This window comes from Chaetura pelagica, unplaced genomic scaffold (genome assembly GCF_000747805.2).
Source record: "Chaetura pelagica isolate M959 unplaced genomic scaffold, ChaPel_1.0 scaffold436, whole genome shotgun sequence".
NCBI lineage: Eukaryota > Metazoa > Chordata > Aves > Apodiformes > Apodidae > Chaetura > Chaetura pelagica.
The window spans coordinates 4,844,702-4,871,872 of record NW_009953651.1 but is presented as its reverse complement, the minus strand read 5'-3'; the positions used below and the strand labels follow the sequence as shown (position 1 = coordinate 4,871,872).

The window sequence follows — 27,171 nt, the reverse complement described above, 5'->3', positions numbered from 1 at the left end:
CTTAAAAGCCTGTTAGTTTGGGGTGCACACATTACTTCATCATGCAACAGTCAGGAACATCAATGAAAAATCATCCAGTTACTTCACTACAGAAAATTATGCCCGCCTTTCATTTCACAAGACTGCAGTTTTGCTAATTAAATCCGTCCCCCTCCCCCCAGTATCATCTTCAACATACACAAAGTTTTCGGAGGTTACAAAACTGTGAGTGTAACAATGCTTTCTTGCCTGTTTTGCAAAGAAACCTTCTGAATTCTGAGAGATCATTAAACACCAAAGTAACCACTGCTTTCCCTGAAACTTAACTGGAAGAATGTAGTAATACTCAAATACTCATCCCTTGGCCCTCCAGGTGGCTGAAACTAGAGGTTCCTTGAAGCTTGATCATTCTTAAGACACAAGTAACATACAAGTACCAGGTAATAACTTCTTCAACAGAGCAACATAAAGGACCAAAGAGACGTGAAAAGAGGCCTAAGGACATTGGAGCCAATTCACAGAAACACGACAAAGCTCATCTGAGGTTTAAGAGGGACAGAAACAATTTAAAACTCTACAAAATACTTTTTAAAAACATGATCTCTCTTGAAAAAATAACCGGAGGAGCTTTTAAACTTCTCCATATGTGTTTGAGGAGGAAAAACCCAACAAGGATCAAAAATACAGATAAAAAATAAACATGATTCTACTTTGCAAGAAGTATTTTAATCGTTCTCAAGGGTGGCTCACCATTCCCAAAGTATGCTTGAGGCTTTAGTGTCTCTTGCTCTTTGCTCCTTTCTTCCTGTTTCTTCCTCTTCTGCTCCCAGAATGGATGCAAAAGTCTTTGGTCTCAGAACACTGGATGCAGCAGCACAGTGTTGCAAGCACATACTAACGGTGTTCACACTCAGAGAGGAGGCAGGAAGGAGCGAGGGCTGGTCCTGCTGAGGAGATGGGATGGGTGGGTTGTGGGGAGTCAGCTCCTAGATGGCTCCTTCACTGTGCATACTGTGGTTGGGCTTGTTGTGAGTCACACAGTTCTGTTCGCTCAGCAGGTTTGCGGTCTCGTCCGGCAAACCGTCATGCAGCTCCGTAAGAGTCAGTTCGATTTTAGTGTTTTCACTGTCCGAGGACTGAGGTGTTTTGTCCATCCGGGATGCCATCAGGGCATTTTGGTACTGCTGTCTTGAGATCTGCTCCGAGAACAGAAGGAAGGAACAAAAAACAGCCAGTCACACTTTGGTCTCTCCTGTGGGACACGCTGAGAAAATAAAGCGCCCAGATGACCACACTTCAGCACCTGTTTACTTGTTTCTATAAAACATCCCTGTGTTTTTCAAGTCTAGAGCATCCCAACTCAACACCACAGCATGGTGACATTTCCAGACAGGGTGGGAGCACAAAGCTGTGCAATCACTATGCTGTTCAAAGGCTGGGATTTAATCCTATGCAGATATTTTAAAATCAGATCTCCATTTCCCTCTAACCATGCACAGAACCAGAGTTCAGTGAAGTCTTTCTCCCAGCTTCAGTGAGCTCCTGGTGAGGCTCTGAGAGTCCCTATAGAGCCAGAAGGTGCAAGTGTTACTGCTCTTGTCTAGGCCAGCAAACAGAGTGAGTTACAGCCTTATTCTGATACATAAGGATATTTGATTCTAGGGAAGACTGGGATCTCCATAGAGATGGGTCCAAACTAGCAGCTCATGAAGTCTTCCATTGGTCTCTGCAAGAGGTGGCTGTGCTCAGCAGAACAGTCATAACAGGAGCTGGCCTAGAGCAGAGAGCATTACTGCCCATGGTGCCCCATAGGCAAGAAAGCCTACAGCCCATCTGCCTATAGTGATAGAGGGGAGAATTCCTCCTGGAACCACAAGTAACCAGCCCCACTAGCTCCTCTGTGTCAGCCTTCTCAGCTGGGACAGGCAGCAGGATGCACATGCACTGGTAGCCCTGTGTGCTGCAACACAGTGGGTTATCTCAACAGGCAGGAAGGTGGAAGAGGTGAGACGAGACCTGTAGAAAACCCTAAGCAATGCAAGTGATGGACTGGAAATGGAAAGAGTCAGATGGACCAGGTCACAACTCCAATAGCAAAATCAAAACATGCACGAGCAGGTCACAGCCCTGGATTACAAGGTATTAATTGAATAAGTGGCCACATGGAGCAGTGAAAACACTAATGTTAAGTACTCTGTTCTGTGTGTAAAGCACAGTGATGCAAAAAGAGGTGTGCAAGTCTGATGGCAGAGACACCAGACAGTTCAGCATTCAGTATGAATACAGAGTTGGAAGGACTCCACATAAACCAGCATAAGATGAGCAGCTGCTCTGTACAGCAGATTAGTCATTGAAACTATAGTAAGAGTCATCTGCCCAGTGATAAATATTTACTGATCTAAACCCTGAAGGCTCGAACCATCAACCAGTACACTTGCAACTGTCAAGTTTTGGATGCAAGACTGTACTCTCCTTTAAATTTGGCTATGGAATAATTGATTTAGCAATTCCACATTCTTAATATTGAATTAGCTTTGACAGAAATTGAGTTCACAAATCATTTGAGTTGCATACAAAGCAACTGTGAACGTGCACTTAATTTAAGAAAAGCATCAAGGTCAACTTCTAACCATGGGATGTCAGCTTCCCTGACTCCCAGCTGGGTTGGAATGGCTGCCAGCATTAGCTGTTCCTCAGCTCAGCTAGATTTCCTATCTCACAGGACTCGCACACGTTTCAGCGTGGGATGCACCATGCTGGGGACAGAGCTGGGGACATGCAGCAACTCACTGGTAGTATGAGACATGAGCTTAACATGTGAAGTTAAGATAAAGAGAAATGTCCAACACTTCTCCAAGCAGAAGAAGGATGACAAGTCGAAAAGTAAGATCAAGACCCCCAAACTGAAAGCAAAATCGAAAGTGAATAAAAGCTGCAACCAATATAAAATGTCTCATCCTTTAGAAAAGGACACTGTCTGATAATGAAGGGTCTCCATGATGTCTCCAAAGGCTTCACAAGGATGTATCTTTCATGACTAAAAGCAGAGAGTGGTTATTTTCTATAAGCTTTCCTTGAGGGATCTAGACTCCAGAAACTTGTAGGACCAATCTACTTATAAGCCTAGATGACAGGAACAGTGAAAGCAAATCAATGAACAGCAGGTATTGGGAAAAAGTAATTTAAAGTTATTTTTAAGCAGCTGCATTCATCATCCTATTTATTCACAGAGCAATCTAGAGGGACGTCCCTTCCCCAGGCTCCTCATCCTACCAGCCAAACCCAGCTTTCCAGTGAGGCCTTTTCAGCTTTTCCCTACCTTGACAAACTGAATGTCTGTGAGAGCTTTCACTGAGTAGTCCGGAACATACACTTGGAGGAAAGACGCGTTCAGCTGGTTGTTGCTGCTCCCTAATGTTGGTGTCACCGCATCGATGCGATCACTTCGGTTCAAAGAGTCTGAGTGATTCAAGCCACAGGGACGAGGTGGAGACTTGTTTTCAGCTGAGAAATGGGCAAGAGCAAGAGATTCCTTAAATCAAGTAGAAAAGCATTTAAAGTCACCAGTTTCAAAGGGACATAATAAATTGCGATGTAGCACAAAAGAACTGCAAATACTTCCTCCACTCATAACTTGACATGCAGCTAAACAACCAAATTATCCTGAAAAAGAGTATATTTTGAGTCCAGAGCTGGTGGCTGACATCACTGAGTATCCCTTAAACAAACCTTGTTTTGTTTATGCTGCAATGGGCATGCCCCATGCACCATTGGTCATGGTGCTTCGGCTGATGAGTGATAACCACCAGAGAAAGGTAACTTCCCATGACTCCTTACAAGAGCTCTTGACAGTCAGACCATGCCTCATACTTTTTTTTTTCCTTAATGATTCATAATCATAACTCCATAGAAGACCTTCCATCCACAATCAGTCCCAGCTAACCCTTACCCCCTTTTATTCCACCTGGTATCTACACATGCCTCGTTCCCTGAGTTAGAGCAGACATTTTCAAACTGATGATGGAGGCCTCAGTGGACCAGAGTGCTGCCCATGTGATAATGATTTCAGTGTTTCCTCTTAAGGGACAAAAACTCAACAAAGGAGAGCAAGCTCCATGTGGTACATGCCAGCCAGCAAAACAGGGAAAACAGACCACGCTAGAGAAAAATCTGTGTCTGGGAAAGGAGACATAATTTTCTATTGCTGGCCTTTAAGCACTGCAAGGTTTCAGTCACTTGAAAGCAGCTGTTCCCTGTGAGTGTGACTGGCCAGTTTCTCTCAAGTAAACATGCTTTCAGCAAGCCACAGGCATTTTGCATCTCTACCTTTCACCCATACAGTGACCCAGAAGACAGGAGGGCAGAAATACATCCTAAGAGAGATCCCAAGACCCCCTGTGATGGGCTTCTCCCTGGGTGCACACACAGTACATACTGATCACAGAACTGTCTTTGGGACTCACTGATTTTTGGATCTTTGTGCAAGTAAATTTCTTTCAGGCAGCCCAAACTGAAACTTGATGTAAACTCTGGTACTCACCACATGACCCCCATTCTCAGCTAAAATATCATATTCATATAAACTGAAGATACAAAGCCTCTTCAAGCAAGTCATCAACAGCACCCTTGCAAGATTTTACAATTCTTTTTTGAAGATTCTTCTATATATAAACTTATTTCTAAAATAAGAAAAAAGCTCCCTAAAAGTGGCCCTACTCCTGCCACTTAATCACTATAAATATGATCTCCCCTTGCCCAAATGATACAGCCTGCTCTACATCTCTCCATCTAGGCTTTCTTAAACCTAGCACTTTAGATGCTTTTAGATGAATGGCAGAATAGCCCTGTTTTTTATTTCCCACCTAAAATCCCTCTGATGTTGCCTTTCCTTCTATTTTAGGAAAGGGAACAGAAAAATACAGATTCTGACAACTTGGCAGCTTTTCTTTCATTTCTGCACTATGGAATTACTGCAGGTCTCTATGGCAACTCCAAGTACAGGTTTAGGGGGAAGCACTTGGAGCCCTGCAAGGTTTTCTTCCATACCAACTTAGCATCTTGAAAGTCACAGCAGGCTGCAATATCTGCTGCCAGGAGCCAAACCTCCATCTGCACACTGGGCTTAATGCTGTAATTCCCACTGGAGAACAAGGAATTGTGAAGGTTGAGTGAATTTGTCCTGTTTTTCCCACCTGCATACACAAAACACAGCTGTGCGTGACAAGAACAGCATCACTGCTGCTTGGGATAGAAGTCTCCAGCTTGAACAGCTTTACACTAGTGTCACTTTTATCTTCCCATTCTTTTCTCCAGGGTTCCTTTTATAATACACAAGCAACAAAAAAAAACAAAGGGCAGAGAGCAATGTGACAGAACACGTATTTAAAAACCAAACAAAGGGACAGGTGAAACAAAAGGACAAAACGAAAAAGTATGATTATTAAAAATATGAGGGAAAGGAGACCACAAATCAGGAATGGACAAGAGAAGTTAAAGAAGAAGGAAGGATACAGAAAGGGCAGATGACAGAAGAACATGAGACAGGTCTGTGTTTGCAGAGCAGTAGCCTGCCAGCTCCCTAGGACAGCCCACATCTGGACAGTTCTTTTCTACCAAGGTTTTCCCATTCCTTCCTATACAGGGGATAAAGAGCACAAACCTCAATACAACTGTATTATGAATTTGCGGTTAAACAACAGGATTCTTTTTAGAAAGACCCAGCAGAAGGGTCTGAGTTTCATCAAAACTGGTACCACATTGTCACAGTGACCAGTGACCACATCAGTTCCTCTCAAAGGAGATTCTTCTCATTATTTTCCATCAGTGAGTTTTTAGAATATTTTTAGGTGGGGAAAAAGCTAGGAAAATATGCTTGGCATTTATATTGGAAACAACTTGCATGTGCAAAGTGTACACTTGTTTGTAGCAAGAAAAGAAAAAAAAAAGAAGACCTGGCAAAATGAAAGAACCAAGTTAAAAAGATAATCAAAGCTGCCAAGCTTAAAAGAAAGCCATCAGGTAGTTTAATTAAAGAAAGATTAAGTTTCTCCTTCTTTTTTGAAATTTAGCAGCAGGAAACTAACAGGGCAGGAAAAAAATCCCCTGCAGGGCAACAACTTGTAGTTTGTTTGGAATGTGCATGAGACTAATTTAAGGACTGATGGTGAAATACATTTTCAAAAGTGAAAAAAGAAAAGGGAGAAAATACAGGAAGCAGATGGTGAAAGTTTATGAAATGCATGATATGTGTTAATGTTTAAGAGATGTTTTATTTAAATATGCGTATCATTATCGTTTGCTTTTAGTTCTAAGGAAAGAAATTTAATGTGAAAAAGAAAACTTCAAAAAGAAAAAATATGTTGACTGTAACCCAAAGTATTTTAGGATTCTGATCTTCCTACAGACTTTCTTGATGGGTTTCCATTTTTCTCAACTACTCTGTGCATGCAGTGTCTGCAAAGCTCAGTTCTTGACCTCTCCCAGTTTCCAACTGCTCAACCCTATCTCAGAGCTCTTTTTGGCCCAATTTGTTCTCTCCTTCGTCTCTGCTCTCCAAAGGGATTTCTGTGTCAGTCAAGTTGGTTATTCAGCACGGAAAGGTCTTAATCAAAATGGGAACCAGAAAACCCCACAGGAGGTCTCAAACCTTCTTGCACATTCCATTGCAAATCTGTCCACTCAGTAAATCCCTGAGCTGGTCCATGGCATTAACCTCACTGAGAAAAAGCTCAAAGCTTTTGAGGAACTGAAATGGCCAGATTATATACACACCATAGAAATTACCCATATGAGAATATAAGAATTCTTTCATTAAAGAAGTTTTCCTTTTATGGCAGTTTAACAGCAAACATTCTCCTCTTTCTTCAAAATTTTTTAAGCCTCAGCCTGGGGGAGAATACCTTCTTATAAAACATCTCCTCTCCTAATTTTCCACCAGAACACATATGAGAAACAAGAACAAGCACACATTACCAAATACATTTTCTTCAATGTGTTTTTATTTCTTTCCTTTTTGGTGACTCTGTCGTGTTGCTACCAGTTACCAGAAGTGAAAGTTCAGGATACCTACCTGTGAGGCATAACTGTGCTGGACTTCTCCCTAACGAGCAAAGGGGTCAGATAAATATTGACTGCAGCTGATTTTTTATGGCATCAGGGCAGTCACAAGAATGGTGAAAATAGAAGCATGCGGATTTACCTGGAGAACCTGCTGCTAACAACTCTGTTCTGCTGACAACAAAGGTACGAGACAGGGACAAGGGAACTAGAAGAGGGAGAGAAAAAGGATGAGATCACGACCAGAAAGGCAGCAGCTATCCACACTTGACAGGGGAAGGAGCCAGTTCACACACTGGAGAACTAAAACCAAAAGTGCAAATCAACTGTGAAAAAGTAAAGGGTTAAAACAAAAGCAAAACCAAAAAAGACAATTAAACAATTTTAGGAATAAACCAAAAACAAGCCAAAGGAATTACAGTGAAGTGAACAATTTTCACATCCTAATGTGAATGGTTATCTAGCACAGAACAGTCCATCAAGGTACACTCAGTCTTAAAATAGTTCAAAATAAGCAGTGGTGCTTACTCCCATCTAGAAGGCAAAAAGTTAAAACAAGCCAGAAAACTATCGTGGGTGCTGATCCTTATGGGAGTCATACAAAAATAGAATAAACCCAAAGGATTCTTCATAGTTTTTCAAGTTTTCAGTAAAATGTCAAGCGAGGTGATTCTCCCAGCTCACCCCTGTCAGAATGCTCATCATTACTGCAAATCCCTCCTCAGCTGCAGTTAAAGAAAAAAGCTTCACATTTATTTATGTATATAGGTTTTTTGGTTGTTGTTTTTTTTTTTTTGGTTGGTTTTGTTTGTTTGAGTTTTTTGGTTTTTTTTAAATTCTTTACTCTCCTGTTACTGACTTCACATTCCAGGTGGGAAGAGCAGGCACATGAAGTCTAATTAGGACACACAGAAGAGCAAGAGTTTTCTCTTGTTCTGCAATGACTGATACTTTCACTGAACTTTTCTATCTACACAGAGCAACAGGAACTTATTTTTATGAGCTCATCCTAACAGAAATCTCAGAATGCTGCAAGATATCATAAAACAAATTCTCCAAAACCTGGAGGGAAAGCCAGCAAAAGGAGGGGATTGCTACTGGTAAAAGCCAGCCAATCAAGGGAAAACAAGTCCAAGGTTGGCTGAGATTAATTTAAAATAGTGCATATCCTTAAGTTTGACATGACAAAATGCAAGATGGATTTCAGGGTACACAAAGAGGACACCATTTGACCTCACAGGACTTGGGCAACTGGCATGGTTGTGGTGAGGTTTAGCAACACAAAAAAAACCCACCACTTGAGAACATTCAAACTGAACAATGCTGTAAAACAGAGACACCACAAGAGATTTCCAAGTGGAGGTCTGGTAGGAGAAGCAGCCATGCCCACCCCAGCCCTATGCCTGGCCCATATTGCAAAAGCAGAGCTGCAAGGCTGAGGGTAGGAGGTAGTTGCACACGTGTCAGGGCTCCTCACAAACACTGCCACTATCACACAGATAACATCCCCCCAGTGCTCTGCACACTTTCAAATCTGTCAAGCCTCAAAAGGTATAAGCTAGGGTGATCAAATTAAGGTGTACATCATTAAGGAAGAATTTGTCTTGCTTTTAAAAGCAAGACCACGTGTCCAAGAGAACTGCTGTTGTCTGTAGAGCTCAATAAGGCTACCCTCATAACTTAGAAAATAATTTTAATTTCAGCTCATGTACATACATACAGGTGCACACACGTAAGGGGAGGGCTCATGAGTATGCAATTAAAACGAGCTGCTTCTCAAGTGGAACATGAACCCTGCTGTGACAGCAGGACCTGATTTCAATGGGAGAAACTTCTCTCCCTGAGGCTGAGCAAGCAGCTTTGGGTCACTAGTTGGCCAATGCCAGCATCCCAGATCTCCCCAAAGGGGCTGTGGATTCCCAGTTCAAGTTGAGATCTTAGTGGTGGCACTGCTGACACCAAAATACATCCCCAAACGCTGAAATACAGCACTGGAGCCTACTTTTGGTGGGTCATAAACTAATCTCCCAACCTGTGCCTGTGAGGTGGTGGCTTGTGTGTCCGTGCCTGTGCCAGGAGCTGGCTCACACCTCGTGGGAACGGGCTGACACCCACTCCCAGACACCCTCCTCCCTCGCCCATTTCTTCGTTACATTTCCACACAACCCGGCAGACAGGAGCAACCTCTTTTCCTGCACCGCTGCCCAAGCCTTTTCCTCAAGACGGCTATAAAGCCGGACAGGCGAAGGGAACCCCCGCCAGCCCAGCCGGGCGCTTGTGCCCCGCACCACTAGGTGGCCTCGGCCGCTAATTATTGACTCCCGTTAATTCAGCCCTGCCCGGCCGGGAGCGAAACCGCGGAGCTGCCCTGCGGTACCAAAGGCATCACCCGCATCCTCCGGAGCTGGCGAAGCTCCGCCAGCAGCGGATCTGGGGGTCAGTGCCCCCCGGGCCCTCCCAGGGGTGCTGTGCCAGGCAGGTGGTTTCTCTGGCAAGGAGGAATCGCTTCCATCAGCCCCCAGACGCGGCCAGGGGATGTCCCGTGTGTGCGGGAGCACATTCCAGAGAGAGGACATACCTGGCGACGCTGTGAGGGCCATCACCCCATAGTAGGAGAAAGCACCAGCTTCAAACTTCATCCCCTCCTTCCCAGCCTCCACTTCCACTTTCCCCTGTTAAGGAAAAGGAGAAAGAGCTGCAATGAGAAGGGATCATAGGCCTCGAGGCACAAGCCCAGAAAGCTGGTTCTGCTTGACATTCCCAAGCAGTGTCATGGTCCCTGCAGTTTGTAACAGTGCCTGAACAGGGACAGACCCTGGAGGACAACACACTCCTCTGTCCTGAGCTGTCCTGGTCTTTGGTGCCCTGTGGCCAGTGTGAGACCCTGCAGAGGGGGGGGATCACCACAGCACTTTGGGGTGGTACTACTGCCCTGCTCCAAGTGCTGCCAGGCTGCCTTCCCTCAGTGCAGAGTGAAAAATACTCCCTCAGAACCACAACAAGCATATATGCAGCACAGACATCTAGGGTCTTGAGACACCTCCACACTTTGGGCCACAGGTCACATTCACATGCAGTGTCCTCTAACACAAGCATATGAAAGGGAGAGGGGAGACAACACCAGGAAGTTGTCTCCCTTCACAGATGAGATTCCCACAGAAACAAAGCCCTTATTCCTGAAGCATCAGCCTTGGGGCTACTTCGGTTTTCTTGTTTTCTAGCAGTTTTACATATCCCAGCAACCCTGACTTTAGATCTTTCACAGAGTCTTGCCTAGAAGGACCCTCAGAGCTCCCCAAGCTGTACAAAGCCACACTACCACACAAGTGCATCCCTTTCTGATGTGGGCTGAACCAAATGTTTAACATCACATCCTACAAAGGACTAGGACAGAACCTGCCACATCAAACATAGCTATAAACATCCCAGTGTCTTTGGCATACAAGCAGCCAAAAATAACTGGCTTCTTAATGGGGCCTGATTTTCACATCCATCCATCCTTACTGGTTCTGCACTGAGAGTTACAGCACATCACTGCAGACAGAAGAGGTTTCATGCAGCTTTCAGGCTGAACCACACAAAGGTTGGGATTTCAGACAAACAATTTAATAACCTGCAATGCTTTCCCTCTGGCTAGGGTGGAAAGGGCAGGCAGATTGCCCATCCCATGTGTACTAAGCAGATTGAATGCAGACCAGACATAATCAGGTCAAAATGAATCCAAAAGGTAGATTTTATTCCTATATGTTTATTTCATCAAGTACCATTTAAAATAAATAATCATGCCTTTAACTTAACAGTACTGCACTGGGGCAGAAAAAAAGTAAAAATGCATTTAACCTGCCTGAGCCCTGACACCAAGCCAGTTTCTCTAACTGTTCCAGATGAGAAAAAACACTAAATCTACCAAGCAGGAAGAGAGTGCCTAGCTCACAAATCCACTTTCCTGCTATCACAAGCAACCATTTCATATAATCCCTTTTAAAACCAATTTCACCACACAGCACACATAAGTAGCTTATATTTGCTCACTATAAGCCTTCCAAAAGGTCCAGTTTCATCACCCAGGCCAAGACTGGTGATAAACAGAGCTCTGAACCTACTTACTACTGGTAGTTATTCACCTGCCAATACCAGGCCTCTAAAATACATAGACAATGTTTACATACAGTCAGTTTGGAGTTAGTAGCTAAATACAAACTAGTAGTAGTAGGAGTTGAGTTTCAGTTCTAGGACCAGCACACACAGCACCTCCAAGCCTCCCAGTGGTGGCCACATGAAGACGAGGCATGCTTGGCATAGCCACAGTGGCTGAGAAGCCATTAAGAATTCCCCATGCATGGTACTGGATGTGTTCTGCCCTGTTAAAATGCATGCACATGTGGTTTCTGGTTTTCCACTGTTCAATGTTCCAACAGGAATTTTGAAAATACACAACCGCAAAAATAAATCTCAGGCTGCTACATCAGCTGAGAAAAGCTGTTGCAAACAGGTGACATTCCAGCTAAAACAGTAACTCTAAGGCAATTAAATTGGTAATTGTAATGCACAAAATACACATTTGATTGTGTTCTGGCATGCATTTACTGTGAAGATAAGGTATTCTTTGTCTCTTGACATGAGAGAGTAAATCCAAGTCCATTTAAGTAATAAAAGCAGAATATTTATTTATCGCCTCTTGATCCTTGCAGAACCAATTTTGTTACCATTTTAATAGTACATGCCTACGGCAAGACTCACTTTTCCAAATGCATTACAGAGCTAGCACATTGTGTTTGCTAAATACTTATTGATTGAAGAACAGCACAGAAAGAACTGGTTGTTCTTTTGTATTGCCCATGTCCTCCATTTACATCTTTGCAGCATTACCTCATTCGGGAGCATTATCTTGCCTCTGGAACATTTCAGATTGCAACAATTCAGCACATAAGAAAGAGCAGTTAGATAGCTACCAGTGGCTCCTCGAACCCTTGGAAAAAATGATCCTTTTTAAAAAGAGAATTGCATTGAATCCAAAATGCCATATTCCAGGGCTTTCTTAACTCTTTCACTGACAGTATTTAAACCTCTCTTCCCCCCCACCTTTTTTCTTTTTAAGGCCACTTTAAGGAAGATTACAAGCCCTGTGTTACAACTTGAGCTACAATGCTTGTGTTTTCATAACCAAAACTAAGTTTAGTCATGCAGGATAGAAACATAAGGGTTTTTCCAGCAAAATCTCTCTTGAAGGACTGTTCCTGTGTAAAGCTCCTCCCAGCCATTCAAGTGCTCCTGTCAAGTAACAAAACTTGGGAGATACCAGCACTGGAAGCAATCCCGTACAGAACAAGCATAAAAAAGTCTTTCCACACCACCTAGGGCTCCAATCTAAAAACCACCCAAATGCAGCAATCTTGGGGTAGGGTTTGGATGGCAGGGTGCCCAGAAGCAGCAGGGGCTGTGGCAGCAGCTCAGCAGACAGCACAATGCCCCAACCAAAACCTGCACTTCTCACAACACCGAAGCCTGTCTGACTTCAAAAATGGCACAGAAAAATGTCATTTCTCTAAACTCCAGGCCTCCTTTTGCAAAAGGAAAAAATACATTAGAGAAAGCATCCTGGCCAAACTCCTATGACATGCCAGTTTTTGCACCCCTATTTTCCAGCCAATACCAGCTGTACATGCAGAAATTCCTTTGTATTGCCTATACTAGTGATACCTAAAGCATAAGTAACTTCCAGCTTATGACTGAGAAGTGGGAAGTGCTGTCTGCCCTTCACAACTGGTTTAGTTGAGGCTGAAAGCAGGTCAGTGAGCTCTTCAAGGTTGGCAAGTTCGTAAAGGAGCCAAGAGCAGTTCCCAGGAGCCACTGCTCCATCCCTATGTTTGAAAGAAGAAAAACTTCAACAACTGGAAGAGGTATAGAGAGGGACATGTCAGGAGATGAAAGATTTTGCACATATCTACATTATCACGTGTCTGACCTGTAAAATGAGAATAAAGTAGTCGACGGGCTTGTTTCGTTGGTAGAGGTAGTGTTCTGGGGCTTTCTTGTTCTTCTCATCGTATTTCAGCTCCTGGATGACGTTGGGATGTTTTAGCAGCCTGAGAAGGATCTTCTCTGACATCTGGGATGGACCAAATGCTTCTACTTCTATAACACAAGATACAACTTGGCATTACACTTCATATGCCTGGCAAGAAGTTAGCAATACTCGTTAATAAGTATTTGCCTATAAAAGACCCACAGATGCAGAGAGATCCATTATGGAATTGCAGGCTTCCTGTCTTTTGAGACTGTTAGGTTTGTAAGGGGGGAAAAAAACAAAGGAATGCCCCAACTTTCATTACTGAAGTATTTTTCAAAACAACCAGAAACCATGTCTTCAGCTGAAAGGGAAAAGAAAAAGGCAGTCTTGCCCTCTTGAGAGTTCAGAGTCACAGCTGTATAGGCTCATTGGAGAGTTGAATAAATAGAAGAGCTTTACAATTGGGGCACACAGAACCTTTGAATTTGTTTTTTCTTTCCTCACAAGTTATTAAAGTTACTGTATTTATTGCACTTAAAAAAAAAAAAAAACATTTTAAAAAAATCACTGTTTGGAGCCTAGAAAGTTGCTCTAGATAGATGCTCTACATAAATCAAAGACACAGTTTGGGCTGCCACAGTTCATATGGGAATAGTTTAAGTAACTTACTCAAAGTAACTTAAAGTTACTTAAAGTGTAGGTCACTTCTTACCATCTGGGAATAGTGCATCAGAACACACTCCCTATGCACTTGCTTTTCAGTGTTCCCAACAGGAGCTGTTTGAAGCAGAAAAGCTCATCCTTGTATGGGAGAGTTAAGCCAGGGATGTTGAGATTTACACATGCAAATTCATTAGCTTTCCTAACACCTCATTTCAGATCCAGACTGTTAATGACCCAGTACCTTCCATCTGCTGCAAACACTATTCTCAATCTAGAACAGAGAAACCAAAACTGTAGCTTTCATCTTATTTAGCAGTGGCTTCACAGACAGACCTGGATTTTAGCTACACAGTTTTTTCATCCACAAAACAAGTAGAGGAGCAGCACTGTAAGACTAAGTCTGTTGCGCAGGTGTTTAGGAAGCTCCATCAAGTCTTGTACCACTACACGAGCAGTGCTTTCCTTGCTGTTAGGTCCGCGTCTTCCTGTTGAGCTGCTTTCTTTCACCAAGGACATGCTCACGTGCACATGAGCTGCGGAAGTCCAAGGCTTTTAAGGAATTACTGTCCCTCAGCTGAGATGTGATAACCACCCATGTACATGTTTCTTTCAAGTCACAGAGGCAAAATAAAGCATGGAGGTGGACTAGGAGCATCTATGCAGGCAGTTACTGCATCTTAAAGGAGGGGAAGTACTAATTTCCAACTGGAGCTGGGAAACTTGAGACAAAACAACTTTATCATTTTCTACCCTTGAACATATGTTGAACAGAGCAGTGAGAGATGCCCGTCTGAAAGGCCTGCATGTGAGAAGTCTTTGTATGTCAAAGAGAGACCGCATGAGCAATAGGAAGGTATGTTTTCCACAAGCTCTCCTGTTAACAGGTCTCATCTCTGAGGTGAAGGAACCAACTTTACGACGAAAGGCAGTATCAGCTGCAAGAAACCATTCAAGGCCCTGGCCTCTCTGCCAGACTTCCCACTCAAGGGCTAAAGCATCAAGGTGTTCAGGGATGGAGACAACTGTCCTCTGAAACCTGAAGTCATCAACGGAGGTCACAAGCCGCCAGAAATCCATTTTTTAAAGAACAGTTCAACCACCTGTGCAGTCTGCATTACATGTGTCGGGAGAGTTTTTCACTTGGAGTCAAAAAGTCTCAGAGAACAGGCTTAGACCTTCCTGTAAAAAGTCCAGCAACTCTTTCTGGAGAAGGCACCAGAGTGCAATTACAGTCAGCTGGCCAGTGGTATCGAGTCCTCTTTGGTTTGTTCCCTGAGCTCTTCCTAATGGGGTGTACTTGCTAGTCGTTAATCTGACGGACTCTAGACATGCAGTGCGGCACTTGGCATTCATCCTTACCTTTCAGACCAATTTAAAGTTACTGGTCCACCCCTGGTAAATGTCTCAGAGGGTTCATGCCGACACTGAACACAGGAGAGGAGAGAATTTAAAAAGAAAAACACAACAGTGGCATTATTTGTCACCCCACAGTCCAGCCTCCCTTCCCACCTGCGCTGTCCCGCCCGCTTCACCAGCCTTTGCTGACAAAACTGCCTCCGAGGCCCTGGCACGAGGACACAAACAGAACCTGCACTTGCCTGTTGCCAGGAACCGGTGCATTGCCAGGAGGAGCTGCGGTGATATTTTAACCTTCATCTCGCTGTCTGTCTGCTTGAAGGCAGAGAAGTCCTGCTTCCTGTCCCGATGAGCTACTTTCTTTTTCGTCTTGTTATCAGCTGGGGAAGGGAGGGTGGGAAGAGAAAGGAAGGAAGCGATTTCTGTTAGAATGGGGTCCAACATGAACTGAATGTCATCGAGTCAGGCAGGAGGGCCACCCAGAGCACCGGGTGTGGACAGAGCCCTCGTGCCAAGCCCTGCTCATAGGCACACAGCACAAACCAGAAACAGCCAGCCAGGTGTGCTGCAGGCTTCTCTGGCTGGGAGCCCCTGTCCTGCTGAGCCAGGCACCCATGGTCTCAGTCACTTCTCTGTCACTTCAATGGGGGAAAAGTCTCTGCTTGCAGACATCTAATTGCTCTGTGTATTACACATAAGGTGGGGAGGAGGAGTCCTGCTTGGTGTTACTAATGATCAAAAGATGTTGTTCTACAAGAATCTGTGATAGCTACTTTTTCCATAGATATTCCTTAGAAAATTCCTGGCAATTACATAAACTAAATATTCAGTTATTTATTTCTCATGGTGTACGATGGTTTCACTGAATCTTCACAGCTCTGGCAGAATTCACATGCTTTTGGTCCAAGGAAGTCTCTTTTGTCCTGTCCAAACTTCAGCAAAGGCTGGCAAGGTGTACAGCCTGGAGGTGGGATATCTGAAGCCAGAATGAAGTACAGAGCAGCTTCAGGAGTTCAGATAAAGGATTTGGTCTGCTAGATTCCTGTCCTTTATTCAGCTAAATACTCACCACTCAGTTCATCTGTGGTGGGAAATCCCCATTAGTGAAAGATAACATGAAAGATGGAGTTGCAGAGGCACAAACCATCCAGCTATTATCACCCACCCACTAAGCTCATCTGCCAAAATACCTAGGAAATCAGATGAGAGCATGTTGGGGTATGGTATACATCAGTTCCAGGGGGAAAAGGTGTCTGCTTAGATGGCAGGGTCTTGTTCTTTCTGCTGGCATAGTGTGTAAGATGGCATTAATGGGTAAGTGTGTAAGTAAGTGGGTAAGTGTGTACAATTAGTGTGTAAGATGCTTATGGGTATAAGCAGCAGAATGCTGTCAGACAGCTCTGAGCTCCACCACATATTGCAGGAAACCCAAGTCTTGAGGCAATTACTGTGAAGCCCTCAGACTTGAGGTACAGCTCAGATTCCAGGGCCTTAGTGGGAAAAAATACTGAAAACATTATAACTAATTGTCTACCAGCCCGTTAGTCACTGGTTTAAAATGACTGGACTTTTGAGGGACCACAGGCAGCTCTGGTACATTGGTTCACTGCAGAGAATTTGGGAAAGCTCACCAAGAGGTGGAGGTGAAGTTAACACTGTGGAACCTCACGCACACTCCCAGGTAGCTGTTACCGGATTTTGGGTTATGCATGCAAAGATAATTAAACTGAGGTACCATAGCAAGGAAGCCACTAAGATCTTGAGTCCTGTAGGTGTCTAAATATGTGCTACAGACTGGCACATAGTGGTTGAATTTGGGCCTTGGAAATGCACAACACTGGTAATGAACAGATTTCTAGATAGATTTTTCCCAAGCCACGTAGCCTTTTAGATATGAATACATTTAGATCTTTCACTTCCCATGGACAAACTTCCATTATAGGACTATCACAGAGTCAACAGTAATACTGTCCTAATAGTTATGTATCTACTGTAGATATCTAAAGCTCATTCTGTGAGCAGAGCAAATCAGAACATTTGAGATACTTGTTCTCAAGCCCATGGAGAAGAACAATGACAACCCATGCCCTTTTTCTTCTTTGAAACAAAAAGCCTCTTACCCTACTAGTACTTTACCCAGGACTTAGACTACATCAGGGACTGTAGTTTCTCTTCCAAAAGCAGGAACAGAAACCACCCAAGGGAGTGGTTATAGACAAAAAAACAATCCCTGTCTTAGGAATACAGTCTGAGACAGACTTTATCTGTACTTTCAGTTAAAGGGAAGATGGATACCAACAACAACAGCAACAGAGAGTGAATAGGAGAGAAGTCCCCCAAAAGTTCTCGTTAGGTCCTAACTCTTGTAAGAGGAAACTGTACTTTAAAAACAAAACAAAACAAACAACACAACCTCAGAGAATGCTGGGTTTTGTAATGCTGTGGCAGAAATGCTTTCTCACAGGGAGATCCATTATTGCTCTCTTCAGGGAGGCAAAAATTACCACAATAATAAGTTTTGTCCCTGAGACAAGGAAACATCTCTTCAGCAGGGCAGTAAAGCATCTCTGTATGTCTCCTCTGAACAAGTTGCAGACTTCACACTGCACTTCTGGTACCTCAAAACAGGGCCAGCATCGCACAATGGGATTAAATCTTTCTGTCTGCATCAGTCATCAAGATAAAAGATAAAGGTTCTTAATCCAATGATGGGTAATTTCAACTCCTCCAACTGTTTCCTTGGCAGCTTGTCCAGAAACCTTCCCCCAGGAAAAATGTTACATAGCAAGAGCTGAGCTTCAGTATAACTTTTGGCGAGATACCAACAAACTTTGCAACTGTCTTCAATAGCTTCTGGGAATATTTAGACTTTTCCTTCAAATTAAAGACAGCAAGACTGTGAGTTCTTAGGCTGAGGAAGAGATCTCAAGAAGAGGATGGGTCCAAATACCAGTAAGGTTGTGATCTCTCTTATCATATTCCTGAACTTCCAGAATATCAAAAATTATTGCATTTATTTCCTGGAAGGACCCAGCCTGGGCTGGAGATGGCTACAGAGCAGGGAGTTCAAACCTCACATCGCCTATGCAGGCAGGCAGGGAGGCAGCAGAGATGGGCACTGTAAGTGCACCCACACATAATTCTGGGATGGGTTCCTGTTCTCTCCCTGACATCCTTTTTGTCCTGTTGTCTTCAGAATCTGTATTAACCAGGGCAGACATCTGCAGTGAGCTCCAGACAAGAGAAAAAAGACAAAAATATTTCATCAAATGGAAGTGTGGTTCTGTCTGGCACACAAGAACTGTATAAAGACTAAGACAAGCAACTGCTTGAGATGTGCGTCCATCAGATACTCCAGGAAAAGACAGCACCATTCCCATTCTCACTAACCCTTTGCCCATACTCAGTACCAGGATGCCCAGCCCAAGGCAGTTACAGGTGAATGCCAGAGTCTCATTCAGTGTATACCCCATCACCCCCTCTCCTTCAACCCCCCAGTGATGCACACATCCAGGCTGACAGCCTGTGCCTTGCACAGGTCTTGTTCCATTTTAAAATAAAGGGGTAGGAATTAAGTCAGTTTTGCCAGTTCTTTTAGTCCCTAGTTTGGAAAATCAGATTGTCTTGTGTATCATGCATGTTTTGGCAACTGACAGAAAGCCAGTGGGACTAAACCTGAAGCTTTTAAACAGCCTAAAAGAGCTTCCTTTAAGGATGCAGCTCCTGCAGCCCACTGGTACCAGACAGCATAAAGTTAGCAAGACCACAGTCCTAATGACCAACAAGGTAAAAGCATCACTTTCTAATGAGTGGCAACCACCTTGGTATACCTAAGGTTAGATTCTAGCTACACAAAAAGCTCCACTCTCCTGGCAAAGGATACTGATGTACACCATGCCAATATCTGAAGGTCTAGCCAGACAAATTGGCATTGCACAACCTTTTCTATGTTGCTAGAGTTTCACTGGATGACAGTGGAAATACTTACTAGAGCAAACCATTTTTATTCCCGTAGCTCTGTGGAGAAGTGATACAGTTTACTAGCACATCTATTTAACATACCTGTGTTGACAGTTGTTTGGAAATAGGATTGTTTGGGTAAAATGTGGTCTTCCCCTCAGGGAAGAGACTTGCCAAGGCTAAAAAAGAAATCATTAAATGAAAGCTATTGCAGCTGCAGCAGTGCAGCTCTGTGACTCATGTGCCCCAGGGTCTGTCACTGAATGCCCCTGCAGCAGGGACTTGCCAGGAGTTGCATTCACTGAGACAAGCTGCTAAACAGCAGGCAGGTGAGAAAGTGAAAATGCAATGTAAGCCAATGCTTACAGCCAGACTATTTATCCACAACATGCAGAACTCATGCATAAAGATATGTCAAGGTATTTAATTTGTAGAAAAGTCCCAGATTTTATGCAGGGAAAATCCTCTCTGATCAGTATGCACGAGAAACAGCAGCATTCTAGTTGCACTTAAGGGGATGACTGAACTCCTCTTCAATTAGAAAGGGGTAAATAAGGCCACCAGTCAAACCTGGGTCAGAACGGTGACCTTCATGTTCCTTAAGCAGAATCTGTGGTCTGAGACCAATGCAGAACATACAGCTTTTTCTCTGGGGCCTCTGAGAAGGTTGAGAAATGCTCTCCCACCATGGTTAGGGCCAAGGGAGTGCAGGACATATTCCTGTAATGTGTCAATCATGAAAAAATGTTCCTACTTTCCAATACTATGAGCAAAACACACTGACAGCTCTTCATCATGACAATGGCTGAGACATAGTCAGAGCCTACCTGTGTCATGACAGAAACCTCTCCTCTCCATCCCAGCAGCATCCCAATACAAAGTCTGATGCTCAGAAGTACTCAGTCTATCTAGATGCTGATAGGTCAGACATATTTAACATTTTTTTTGTGCTGCCCTCTTCTTCTCCATGTTCCCAACATCACTGCAAGCCACAGTATGTAGCAGACTAGAACAATCTGAAGGAATACCACATGTTTATTGGACACACAGCCCTTGAGAAATTAAGCTGCAAAGCTTCAGCAGCTAGAGCAGCTTTCAGCAAAAACTGTAAATCTACAATTGCTTCTACCCTAACCCAGTTCAAACAGATTTTCATGGAAACAGCAGAAAGGCACAGCTCCAACACCAAGGTCAGGCATTTCATCAAATTTCAAGTTTCCATCAAAGCAAAATAAAACATTTTTACATCCTCAGAAGAAAGGCATAACAATAACGCCAACAATTTTCATAAGGTCTACTTTTAAGTAAACACCTAGCATAGAGTAAATCAGTCCAAAGGTTTCAAGTTGGCTTGGTTGGAGCCAAGCAGGCCTGCTTGGTCTTACAATGAACAGCATCTACAATTCTAGTACTGAATGGATTTACTAGAACTGACAAACTGATATCAACATTAGAAACGAGCTGCCTTTTCACTTGTAGAAACATGGAAATGTCTCAAAAGTCATGAAACAAAGATAGGATCTTTTTAGAGCATAAAAGAAAGCCTGAATTCACCCTGTAAAAGCATCATGTTTTAACTGGTCACCCTAACAATTAGTTTGTGAAGGTATGAAATCAGTACTGACTGGACTTCTGTGATTTGCATATTAATTAGATAGTTTAGCATATTATGAAACACAGTTGTCATTTACATTAACCTTTGGACACATAACCTTGCTCAAATACTGACCAGCTACAGAAAGTAGTTCAGATAACACCCATCAATCAGGACAAGATATGTCTACCCCACAGTGTAAAGTGCTCACTTCACATTTGGCTTGGAGGGAGGACAGAAGTTGCTTGCATTGTCCTGAAAAAGATGCTGTAGAAACATTCCGGTCCCTTCCATGAGGAAAGAAAAAGAAAGCAAAGGACAGCTAAGCAGTGTTAAAGATATTTAAAATAATTATTTCTACTACAATAGAATCTGGACACATCCTTGTGCTACACGTGAACACATAGTAGAAAAACAGCATCTGCCAGCAAGTGATTAGAGTACAGATAACACGGATGAAGAATGACAAAAAGGAAGTTCTGTATGCACAGACCAGATTGTGCAGATAGGAAGAGAAGCAAAGACACTTTTGGTAACTGGCCAAAGACCAGACAGACTCTAAAATTGGAAGGAAAAGAGTCCAGATCTCTTAAGTCCCAGGTAATGGTTGATCTGCAGCATCATCTCCCTCAACTTACATTACCACAAAGGAAGGCAGGAACTGTACTGAGTGATTGAAAGAGGAGTCATTCAGGACATGCCCCATTCCATGGGGCTAAAATGGAATGGAACTCCATTCCATTCTCAGGTTTTTTTGAACGAATGACAGAGAGACTCCAAAGAGACTCCAGTTCTCTTCCTCGAGGCAGGGTATTTACCTGCTTTCTTGCTAAAATACAGCAGTCCATGGACTACAGGTCCATGAGAGGCAGAGACAGGTTATGGGAAAATGTGGCAGTTTGTGAATGCTGTAACAAAAAGTTTTAACAAGGCCATTGTGGTGGAGAACAGCTAACAGGAGAGACCAGGTTGTAAATCTTCTTGATGGCAAGGTCAAAGAAAGAATGCTGTCCTTTTTTCTTAATTCATACAGCATAAAGGGGTGAGGTGATCACACTGCAAAAATTACTTTCCCCATCTGAGGGATCTGCAGGTCATTTGACCACTGAGATTTTAAATCAGTGACTTAACATTTCTCAAAACACAGCTATTAAACCCAACAGCTGCTGGATGAAGTCTTCCCTCTCAACTATAAACAAAGTACAAATATTTCTACTCACTGTATAGATCTGTTTCATCCAGAATTTCAGACTTGATGATCTCTTCAATGACATCTTCTAAAGTGACAATTCCCAGGACTTCATAAAAAGGATCCCCTTCTCCTTCATTGTTTACTCTTTGTACTATAGCCAGGTGAGACTTGCCTGCAAGGAGACAGATCAGTAATTTAGACATTTTAGATGCTTCCAAAAGATCAGAAATTATAGCAGAATTAAAGACACACTGGTATAAATAAAAAGGCCGGTGTCAGGCTTCATGAAGAAAGAAACAAAGTTTAAGAGATGCTTAAAATAATAATCTGACTTTTGTCTGAGAAATGCATTCCTGGGTCACATAAATCCACCCAACACACTAAAGAAGAGCTAAAGAGATCAGTGTTCTCTTTCTAATGTCTTTCCCAGTGAAATTGTCACCTTGGCATTGAATTCACTACATTATCTTCTTGATGGTTGTTCCACTTCTTTTCTCTCACACTGGCAGAGGAAGACCAAGCTGGAACTCTCCTTTGCAGCAAGTTCCTGTGGATGTTCTCCTCAACTTTGGTAACAACAGCAACAACAGCCAAACCACAGAAGCACGTGGACAGGGTAGAGCTGGGGAGAAGAGGTCAGCCCAATCCATGAGTTACTCTTCTCCTCCTCTCTCACTCCAAAATAATATATTTAGACGTGCTCCATAAAGAAGGGGTTTTATTTACAAATTAATTAATTAAAATATTCAAAATTGCAGTGTCTGAACAACAAAGATACAAGATAAAATGAGACAGGCTACTGACTCTAAAAATCCCTGAGCTGTGCATCATTCACAGTGTTTTTGATAACTCCTAAAGCCCTTTCTGCCACAGGAGTAATAATAGCATGACCCTTCAAATCTGCTTTGATACCCTTGGTTGGAAGCTTCCCTAGCTGCTGCCATTGAAAGCTGGTCCTCTGTAAAACTGCCTGTAACATGCATTCAGAAGGTCCACCAGACACATTTTGAACTATCAGGGGGTAAGTGTTGTCTCACATTCTTCTTCTCTAGTCTCAAAAATGATACTTATCTCCATCAGTGGAAGATAACCAAAATAGTTCAACTTTGCTTAGACCCCTTTATAGGCAATAATGTCTGCATATTTTAAGATTCAGATTATTAGACTAACAAGCATTCAAACTATTCCAACCCAGACTTACTCATGCTGAAAGAATGAAAATATCCCAAGCAAATTAGACGAGGGAGGAAAACTTATCAACTACTGATATAAACATTGCATCAGGTCAAGCCAATTCACTTTGGTAAGTTTTTCACATCTGCTTTCCCAGGGACCCAACATAAGCAGTTAAAAACAAATTCTTGGTGAATGCTGTCTGTCGAAAGTTAAATTCTTTTGCTATTCCCAGCTTGTGATCATTTAAAAGGAATTTTCCAAAGCAGGGTCTAATATTAGACTCAAAATGAAGTTTCCATTCCACTTAGGCGATATTCTCACCAAAGTAACTACTGCATAATCTGATTGTCTTGGAGCTACTCGTTTAGATGCAGATGGACATACTTTAAATACCAACTCCACAGCACTGCCCGAGTCTTATCTTGAGGAAACCTTATTCTACAGTGAATTAAGAGAGAGATGATTTGTGATTTTAAGGGATCAACACTCATATTGTACTGAAAGCCTTTCACTGTGCCAGGTTTTATTTCTTTACATTCCTTGCAAGACTTCCAGCTCAATGAACAGCACTTAAAAAAAAAAAAAAAAGTTACTTCATAAAAACATGAAAGATTTAAGTACTATTATCATGGCTGTCCCCCTGTAATTTATTACTGCAATTACATTCTTTCAATATAATGATGTTGAAGAACTGTGGCACAAAAAAAATTCACATGGAGGAACAAAATATTGCAATTCATTTTCCAGTGCCTGCTCAGATACTATATGTTTGCTTTTAAGACACAAGGCATAACTCCTTCAAGAGCCACTTCTATCACAGATCAGAGCACCTTATTTGCACATGCTCATTCAGGTGGTAATTCCCAAGGATCACCATTCTCACATATTAGCACATGGGAAGAGTGCTCAGATCTGTACCTCAGATCAGGTGGATAAAATCAGAAAACCAAGTAACATTGCTATCCACTGGGTGCTTTGGCTTTGATCTGAATCCCCAAATTACAGACTCCTCCTCCACTTCTGTACTGACCATGATAAAGTGGAACTGAGTGATAAAATTTTACATTTTGAAAAGGACAGTCTTCCTAACAATGGAGTCCTGGACACATCTACAAGCAACAGGACAGATATATGGAAACAGGAGCTGAGGGGCTGTAATACTAAGGGAAGCTGTGCATGACTTTCAGCCACAAAACCAGTTACAAGCCCTTTCCCTCAAGGTGGCCCCACCAAGAATGTAGGATCACTATAATGTTTGGCTCTCCCCATTTTAGCAGCCGCAGCACCTTGATCCAACTCACGGTACCCAACGTGAGACAACTGACCAAAATCTGTTCCAGCTACTGCTCACTTATGCAAAATGAGCTGATAAGGAATTACTCATTACTCACGGATCACTGTCAGCCATTTTGCACTTCCTACAATGACAAAGAAGGCTGGAAACATTTTTTCTGGCTCTGACATAATCTCTGCTTTTTGGCTTTATTATTTAGCACCCAAAACATTAAGACCATTTAAATTTGTCATAGTTTCAAATGTCTTTGGACTTTTTGGTGGGTAGAATCAATGTTCAGCTCCACTTTCATTATTAAAACTATATGTTGAAGAGAGTTTAAATGTTGAAAATAGATAAATTATCCAAACACAGGCTGACACTGACCTTTTTTCCCTCTCAACTGTCAAATTTTCCTGTTCCTGGGTTTCATGAACCCATCACTTTGTGGAGATCAGATTAATTTAAGCCAATCTAATCCACCTGCCTCTAAAAGGCTTCCTTTTGCTCTCCACATCTTCTCCTTCCCTTGCATTGGCTCCACTGCTCAGGCAGTCACTTGATGAGACAGACCAGATCTGAAAATTACATTTCTTGGGTCTTTGTAAGTTAATTTTGATCCAGGTGGGATAATTTGCCAGAAATAATCAGACACTGGAACAAGCATTGGTGCTGGTGACGGAGGTAGCGTGAAGATGCATTCCTGGACTGGCTGCCCTCTCAGACTGCTGCACAGGTGACTGCAAAATACCCACCATGTATGGGACTAATTATGGCAGAAAAGGCTAAGGGAAAATCGGGACAAGTGCAAAGACTTCTTTATACATTGTAAAAGAGAACAACTCAGCATGTGCCCAACTTTAAAAGTGGCCTGTGAGTAAAATAATGGCTCCTCTGAGTGTTTTAAATAAAAATTGGCTACAGCTTTAGTTAAAGACTTAATCAGGCTACTGGTATTTGTCATACTGTTTCATTCAACTGAGAAAGAGGTTTCAATTTTATTTTCCACTGCTAAGGACATACAATACATATCCAATAAGGAGCTGAATAAAGTAAGCATCCAGGTAAGGAAACCTGCTTTGTCTGTATTTTTCCTGGGGCTTTGAGAGCAGCACACAAATTAAACAGGGAGAGCAAGTGTGGATGGAAAAGATATAAATAATTTCTATACTTCACTGATTTTCTGGCCACAGTCTCTAACCACACTATATCTACGATATTAATCTTACTCTAATCACTTGTTTTAAGTGTTGATGAAATGAGATTTAGCAAACAGGCAGCTCTGCATCATGGCCAGATTTGGTGATAAAGGCAGAAATTACCTGAATGATGTGTAATAAGCAGCACCAGGGGAGAAGGTGGGCAGTCCACTGACCTACCACTTCTCCATGGACACAGGCCTGCAGCGCTTGCTTTCTGCATCACCTTCCCCCCTCTGCAGCAACAGGTGGAAACATCAGCAATGGAGCTGATATACGTACATGGCTTCAGACACAAGCTGTGAGAAATGCTAATCCCTCACCTACATGCAGGGGCAACTAAAGGACCAAGGAATTTCACAAATCCAGTCTCATCCCATTGCTCAAAATCTTGCTGCCTGGCTTGGATTTTGCTCTGTACTGCAACTACTGATTAATTGATTCAGTTAATTAAGAAGCATGAAGATGCTTAGTGAAATCCGCATGAGTCAGTGAACCTAGAATGAGCTCAAGAGAGTCCATGTGATTGACTGGCCATGCAGAACAGCTCTGGAAGAAATGCTTGAAATACTGATTCTCTTACAGTACCTCGACCATTCCTTGAAAAAGATACGGAACAAAATAATTCCCCTTTGATCCTAACTGAGGCATTTATACATTTAGAGCAAGGATCTTGAGAATATTGCCATGAAGATCAAACTAGAGATGAAAATAACTGACCAGGCTCAGCATCTGCTCTGGTCATGACAGAGGGTCTTGCCTATATGAAGAGTTTTGCTGTATGAATAAAGCTGCACTCACCCACTCTCACATGCCACTTCCCCACACACAGACAAGCTTAAGGAACAGGCTGATGGGAACATTATCAAGCTCAATAAATGCAAACACAGTCATGAAAATGAGAAAAAATAACCCCCATATATTGGTGCTAGGGACTGACTGGCTGGGTCTGCAGAAAATGACTCCATGGTCCTGGTAGACAAGCTACAGGTACCATAATAGGCTACAGAGATGACCAAGCTAGATTCCTCTTGGAGATAAGATTCTGATGGGACAAGAGGCAATTAATACTAGTTGCAAAAATGGAAACTCTCCTTAAATAAGGAAAACTTGTTCCTTATGAGGGTGGTCAACACTGGAAAGGGGCCCAGAGGGGCTGTGAAATCTCCATCTTTGGAGGTATGCAAAACTCAGTGAGCTGAGCCAGCTTCAAAGGTAGCCTGCTCTGAAGAGGGGGTTGGACCAGATGACCTCTGAAAGTCCCTTCCTAAATTATTCTGCAATTCAAAGAGACTTAGAAGAGAAGCCTGACTGAAATCCCAGCCCAAACTCAATTTCTGACTTCCCATTCCTGAATTCCTGCTTAGGAACATGAAAATATTGCAAATTTTTCAGTATGTAAGGATGATATGTAAAGACAGCACTAATTTTTACTGATATGGAATTACCACAATGGGCCTTCTGTGTGAGCAAAAGTAATACCAACATTACAGTACTAGCCAGACTACACTGCAGAAAATTATAAAACTGCTGGCACAGTTTTAAAGCAAAAGAGGGATTTCAGGAAGTAAGAGGTCCAACAGCAGAGGTGTAACCCAGGGGTTAGAAGCAGTGAAGAATACATGATGTGTCTAAGCTTGTGTCATGAGCAAGCAACTAGAGATGCCTCTGCTTCTGCAGGAGGAGGTTTATGAACTTAGTAGCTGGGAAGGA

The 27,171-nt window shown here is 42.7% G+C and overlaps 1 protein-coding gene across 1 annotated transcript in view; it reads right to left on the bottom strand.

The window, feature by feature from the left end:
- Nucleotides 1–529: 529 nt before the first annotated feature.
- Nucleotides 530–27,171, bottom strand: part of CNNM2 (cyclin and CBS domain divalent metal cation transport mediator 2) — a 113,532-nt gene continuing 86,890 nt past the window's right edge. Inside the window, exons 2-8 of the mRNA XM_010000092.1 lie at nucleotides 21,839–21,982; nucleotides 15,307–15,444; nucleotides 13,001–13,170; nucleotides 9,614–9,707; nucleotides 7,178–7,243; nucleotides 3,299–3,483; nucleotides 530–1,175 (exon numbers count right to left, since the gene is read on the bottom strand). Coding sequence (XP_009998394.1) covers nucleotides 966–1,175; nucleotides 3,299–3,483; nucleotides 7,178–7,243; nucleotides 9,614–9,707; nucleotides 13,001–13,170; nucleotides 15,307–15,444; nucleotides 21,839–21,982 — 1,007 coding nt within the window. The 3' untranslated portion in view covers nucleotides 530–965. The remainder of the gene's footprint in view (nucleotides 1,176–3,298; nucleotides 3,484–7,177; nucleotides 7,244–9,613; nucleotides 9,708–13,000; nucleotides 13,171–15,306; nucleotides 15,445–21,838; nucleotides 21,983–27,171) is intronic.